The sequence below is a fragment of the Dama dama genome, chromosome 9 (assembly GCF_033118175.1).
Source record: "Dama dama isolate Ldn47 chromosome 9, ASM3311817v1, whole genome shotgun sequence".
In the NCBI taxonomy this organism is placed as follows: domain Eukaryota; kingdom Metazoa; phylum Chordata; class Mammalia; order Artiodactyla; family Cervidae; genus Dama; species Dama dama.
In genome coordinates, this window is record NC_083689.1 from 43,511,325 (window position 1) to 43,518,133 (window position 6,809).

The 6,809-nt window shown below is 36.1% G+C and overlaps 1 protein-coding gene across 1 annotated transcript; it reads left to right on the top strand.

Annotated features, from left to right (window-relative positions):
• The first annotated feature begins 4,119 nt into the window (after positions 1-4,119).
• LOC133062831 (olfactory receptor 5V1-like) lies at positions 4,120-5,067 on the top strand. Its single transcript, XM_061152199.1, has one exon. It carries the CDS (start codon positions 4,120-4,122, stop codon positions 5,065-5,067), a length of 948 nt encoding a protein of 315 aa, XP_061008182.1.
• The last annotated feature ends 1,742 nt before the right edge of the window (positions 5,068-6,809 follow it).

Below are 6,809 nucleotides of genomic sequence, written 5' to 3' on the forward strand. Positions count from 1 at the left end.
TTGGCTCAGCTTGTTTATTCCTTCAGGAGCTATTTCTCTGTTCTTTTCCAGGAGTATATTGGACTCCTGACCTGTGGAGTTCATCTTTCAGTGTCATATCTTTTTACCTTTTCATACTGTTCATGGAGTTCTCAAGGCAAGAATGCTGATGTGGTTTGCCATATCCTTCTCCAGGGGATCAGGTTTTGACAATACTCTCCATCTTCATATGGGTGGACATACATGGCATGGGCCATAATTTCATTAGCTTATACAATGCTGTGATCCATGTAATCATTTTGGTTAGTTTTCTGTGATTGTGGTTTTCATTCTGTCTGCCCTCTAATGGATGAGGATAAGAGGCTTGTGCAAGCTACCTGATGAGAAGGACTGATTCGGGAAAACTGGTTCTTGCTCTGGTGGGCAAGTAAATGGTGCCCAGTAAATCTTTAAGCCAATTATCTGCTGATGGGTGGGACTGTGTTCCCTCCCTATAATTTGGCCTAAGGGCAAACTATAGTAGGAGTAATGGCAACCTCATTCAAAAGGACTTATGGCAGCATGCCACACCTCCCAGGACCACTAGTGTCAGTGCCCCGACCACTATCACCCTTGCCACTATCAACCCACGCCTCTGCCAGAGACTCCCAAACAGTCACAAGCAAGTCTGGCTCAGTCTCTTGTGGGGTCACTACTCATTTCTCCTTGGTCTCCAAGGTTTTGTTTGTTTCCTCCAGGTGTCCATTGTTAGGTTGGTAGTAATTTAGATTATGAAGAAGAGAAGTATATGCTCTCTATTGTCCTTATTATTGTTTTTTCTCCCTAAGGAAAAAGTGGGCATAATATAAACTATAAAGGAAATTGCAATTGCACCTATGTAGGAGTGAGTAGCTTGCTTATATTTACTGAGCTTTTTTTCAGCTAGTTCATTTTACTTTCTTTTTAGTGAATGTTTGGATTTGTAATGTGCCCTCTGAAACTGAAAAGGCTTGAAATTTGTACATTAAATTCTAGACATTTTAAGCTAAGATTAATAATTGGATGTTGAGAAAATGTATACATTTAAGAAATTAGTTAAAACTAAATACCATATGAGTAAGATTGAGTAAAATTTCAAATATAGTAGAATGAATGTCTCTATAAATACTTTAAATTAAGTCATAAAAGTTGTGCATACCCACGTAAGTGTGCATCCAAACCCTCTGTATGTGAAATGCTGCTGTATCTAATCAGTGTTTCTGACCCATTTACCTGAAAGAACATTCTCTAGAACTGGGTCCATGAAACCATAAGGAACAAAGATGTCACAAAGCCGGTGGAGATATTATATGTAACAAGAATATTTTTTCTTTATTATTTTGGCTATTACTTCAGGAGTTAAAAATGAAGTCTATAGAACTTATTATTTAGCAATATAGCTTTAACAAATATATTATTTTTCTTTGTAATTGATGTGGTAAATAATTTATAAATTTTGAATTTTCTTAAGAGCTAGCATTTTTCAGTGATTATTCCTGAATAATTAACTAATTTTTTTCTCTGTGTAGTTGAACCTTGAAGTGATTATTTGCTAAAGAAAAGAGCTTCATATATGATACAGTTGATTTCACCACATGCCAAAGGGTAAGCCATATACAAATAATAATAAAGTTTTTTTTCTAGGAAATTTCCAAAGAAGACTAATCTTATGACATACATCTTAGTTCCTGTTCTCACTATGTTTGGCTGCTTATGACAAAAATGTAATTTCAACCTGTATTCTCTTCATGTACTCATATACTTATATTTACACCAATTAACTTCACAAACCAGGTGACAGATCACACTTCATGAGGATTTCTTTCTTTGTATTAAACCAATCTCCTAGATTAATACAAAATGTTACAGAACTTCATCCTCAGCAATATATTACTTAAATTTAAAAACTCACTTATTTTTCTATTTAGATATCAAACACCTAAACTTTAAATATGTTTGATTTAAAAGGAGTGTATTGTTAAAATGAGCAAAAGTTCCCTTCCCAAATGAACAAATTCTGCATTCTATATGCCAAGACCCTAAGCTTGACTTAACGTACTTAAATGATAAAGTGCAAAGTTTAGCAAAAATCTATTATGTTTTAATGGAAAAGGAAATGACAACCCACTCAAGTACTCTTGCCTGGAAAATCCCATGGACGGCAGAGCCTGGAGGGCTATAGTCCCTGGGGTCGCAAAGAGTCGGACACGACTGAGTGACTTCACTTCACTGCACTTCATTATGTTTTAAAAGATGTGTGTTGATTATGTATCCTTATGTAGAACTATCTTATGTGCTTGTCAGGATGATTTTGACTTATTTTTCACAATCCTTGCAAAAAATGAAACAAATTAGTGAGTGTGGATATAAGAAAAATGAGTACTTAGTATAGACATTAATATTTACTATCTCAAAATATTTTCTCATAAAGTTCCTTCAAAAGTTTATTGAAGTGACTATTATTTTTAAAATATTAACTGTAGACTGAAATTGAACAGCACAACAGGCTATTGAAAATTTGAGAATTTGAGAAGTGACACATTAGATGTTTTTGTTTTGACATTTTAACTCATTCATTAAATGTCTTCTATAGATTGAAAATTATAGATACTTTGTGATTATCACAGTAATCTTATTTTCTAAATGTCATGATTTGAGAATTATTGATAAAAGTTTTTTTTTTTTTCCCAAGCATGGTATAGTTCTGGTGCTGCTTGTAGAAAGAGTAAAAATATCTCCCAAAGTGTCTCAAAGATTTTTATTTAAACATTGCATGGGGAAAAGGTGGCTGAAATAAATTTCATTTAATGCATATAAATAAATCATTGTGTATAATAGTGCTATTTATATTAATATATTTTATTTCAGAAATAAATTAACAGCTTCCAGTTGGTACAATAAATGTGAAGGAGGGGGCCACCAAAAATGACTTTTTATTTTATTTTGTAATCACATGTTTCTATAATATATGCATATGATATTTTAAAAGTTTGCAAAGTGACAAAATCCACAGAGATATTGATTTGTAAATTTTCAATTAAAATAATTTTTGTAAATATCATAAACTGGATGAATATGTGGATTATTAAGATACATAGAAATGAAATTAGAAAATTAAATAAGAATTGGTGTCACCAGTGGGCTTCCCTGTGGCTCAGATGGTGAAGAATCTGCCTGCAATGCAGGAGACTTGGTATTAGCAGTATGTTCAAGCATATTTAACTTTTGCAACTTCATAATTCTTTAAATACTCAGACACATAGTCAACTATTTAAACTTTAAAAGGAAAAGAAATTGAATATTAATGAATGCATTTGTTTCTTTTTTGGGTGACAGACACTATCAACCAAGTCATATTTATATTTTATAGGCTAACTTAATCATATAATGTATACTCTTTCTGGAAAATACATAGTTGCTTGTATTTAAACAATTACAACTTTGAAGTTACAAAAGTGTTTCCATATTTATTTCTTACTAATAGAAACATTTTGTCAGAGCAGGTAAAGCCTCACTCATTCTTTTATTCAAGAACCATTTAGATAAAAATTCTCATACAATACAAGTAAAACATTTATTCCTTTATTCACCAATAATTTAGATAAACATTTTTATATGATATATTTGAGGTTGGTAGCAGATATTAAATTTTACATACCAAGGAATAATATATAGCTTCTACCCTCAAACAGTTTGTATTGAGATAGTGTATAAAATTATACACATTGAGATAATACAAGGAAAAATAAGGTAAATGCCCAAGGAGATGTGAGAAACAGAACTTCAGTGTTACTGAATTGTGAAATCTCAAGCATTCCTGAAGAATCTACAATGGTATTACTGAAGGCAAGTTTTTAAAAGTATTCTTACTTTCTTAGAGGGATTCCTCTTGACAAGGATCCACTGAGGATAAATCTTTCAAGAATTATGAACACAGGAGATATACTTAACAATATTTATAATAATGAAAATCTCTAATAAGATATTATTTTACATAATTCATGATCAACCTCACACCATGTGTTCTGCAAGAATTTCTCATTGTTTGCCTCTTTGACTTTTTGCTCTAATTCATCTTTGTTTGTTACATTACTTCCAGAAAGACCAATGTGAATTGAAGAGATGGGCATCTGCAATCAAACCACAGTGACTCATTTTATCCTCATAGGGCTTTCTGATCGCCCCGAGGTGCGCTACCCTCTCTTTGTGGTCTTTACCATCATCTATCAGGTCACCTTGGTGGGAAATGGAGTTATTCTCTTGGCCATTGGAACTGAGAAAAAACTGCACACACCCATGTATTACTTTTTGGCAAATCTGTCACTCTTAGACATATCCTGCCCATCAGTTACTGTCCCCAAGATGCTGGAGAACCTCTTGACTGAGAAGCACAGCATTTCCTACATTGGGTGTGCTTTGCAGCTTTATTTTCTGGTGGCCCTTGTGGGAACTGAAGTCTTCCTTCTCTCTGTCATGGCCTATGACAGGTATGTGGCCATCTGTTTCCCTCTTCGTTACACTCTCATCATTACCAAGGTTCGATGTGTTCAGCTGACTGCTGGGACTTGGGTAGCAGGGTTTCTCAATTCCCTCCTTCATACAGTGTCCACATTCCGCCTTTCTTTCTGCAAGTCCAACCAAGTTAACCAGTACTACTGTGACATCCCACCAGTGGTCGCTCTCTCATGCTCATCCACCTATGTGGCAGAAATGCTTATTTTGGTGGAAGCAGGTATCCTGGGGAGCAGTGCCTTCCTGGTCATCTTTATCTCTTATTTCTACATCATATCTACCATCCTAAAGATCCAGTCAGCAGAAGGGAAGCGCAAAGCCTTTTCCACATGTGCTTCCCACCTTCTGGTGGTCTGTTTATTCGGTGGCACGACAATATTTACCTATGTACGTCCCTTTTCCAGTCAACACTTCCCAGCAAGAGATAGACTCATCTCCATGTTATATGGAATTATTACACCAATGTTAAACCCCATGATCTATAGCATGAGAAACACAGAGGTGAAAGGAGCAATCAGAAGGCTCTTATATCAGAAAGCATGTTTACAGCAAGTCTAATGTTAAAAGGGAATGATTCAGTGTTTATTTTAGAATGAATACATAGAATAATTTTTAATTGTTACATATGAAATGCATACTTGCATACACTTAGAAAATTTCACACAGGTGCAAATGCATATAATCTTAGTTATACTTCTCTATGGGGCTTCTCTGGTGGCTCATTTGGTAAAGAATCTGCCTGCAATGCAAGAGACCTGGGTTTGATCCCTGGGTCGGGAAGATCCCCTGCAGAAGGAAATGGCAACCCACTCCAATATTCTTGCTTGGGAAATCTCATGAACAGAGGAACCTGATGGGCTAGAGTCCATGGGGTCCCAAAAGTCAGACACGACCTAGCAACTTAACCCACCACCACCACCACCACCACCACCATGCTACTCTATATATGGATATCTCTTCCTTTATTCACAGGATCTTTAAGTTCATCTTCATAAATTTGACATTTTTGAGAGGAAGCAGAGAACTGTTAGTAATTTCACTAATATAAGAGATATAAATTGAAGTAGTCTTAAATTAACTTGGATATATGGTCTTATCCATATCCATATACCTATACTATCTGTATGTTTTCATCTATTTCTAAATGATATTTATCTATAGATCCTCCTTACACTTCTTTCCCTTATTTGATTGACTGCTTATGCTCTTACTCCCTTTTGTTTTCATTTCATTCTTCCTCTTCAACTTTTGCTTCTACTTACTCTATATTTCTCTGTTTCTCCCTTTTCTGATGATCATATCCATTCTCAGTTCTGCTTGTCCTTGGTCACAGGAGTGCATTTAGTTCTGTGTCAGACATGACTGAGTGACTGAACTGAACTGAACAAATTTAGATCTCTATTTCAGCTTACTATATTACTATCAGCATAGCCTCAACATGGTCAAAACTGAAAGAAATATCATTTAATACACACATGCACAAACAAACACATCTTCTTGTCTTCTACCTTGTATTTTTATTGTCAGTTTTCCCCCACTCCTCAAACTAAAATTCATGAAACTAGACTGCTTTGCCTTGAAGTGCAGCACTTCCATTTGGTTTGCTTAGTGAGGGATGTCTCTGACTGTGGATGGGACACCACTCCATTCCCTCTCCTTGTCACATGTAGAGGTAAAATTATTTTCTCTACATCTTAATACTTCAAAGTCAGAAGTTATGTTTAATTTTCTTAATAATCTTCTGGGCTTCCCCAGTGGTCTAGTGGCCAAGAATCTGCCTTGAAATGCAGGGGACATTGGTTCAATCACTGGTCTAGGAAGACCCTACATGCTGTGGAGCAACTAAGCCCATAAGCCTCTAATACTGAGCCTGTGCTCTGGAGCCCAGGAGTCACAGCTACAGAGTCCATGTGCCACAACTACTGAAAACCAAGTGCCCTAGAGCTTGTGCTCTGCAACAAGAGACATCATCTCAATGAGAAGCCCTCACACGGCAACTAGAGAAAGCCTGCAGTAGCAATGAAGACCCACCACAGCCAACATAAATAAATAACCCTATATGCAAAACAGAAAAAGAGACACAGATGTACAGAACAGACTTTTGGACTCTGTGGGAGAAGGCGAAGGTGGGATGTGTCGAGAGACCAGCATCAAAACATGTATATTATCTATAGTGAAACAGATCACCAGCCCAGGTTGGATGCATGAGACAGTGCTCGGGCCTGGTGCACTGAGAAGACTCAGAGGGATCGAGTAGAGAGGGAGATGGGAGGGGGATCGGGATGGGGAATACATGTAAA

Bases quoted from the DNA above. Each gene is read 5' to 3' on its own strand.
- LOC133062831 (XM_061152199.1), top strand. From the start codon at position 4,120: ATGGGCATCTGCAATCAAACCACAGTGACTCATTTTATCCTCATAGGG.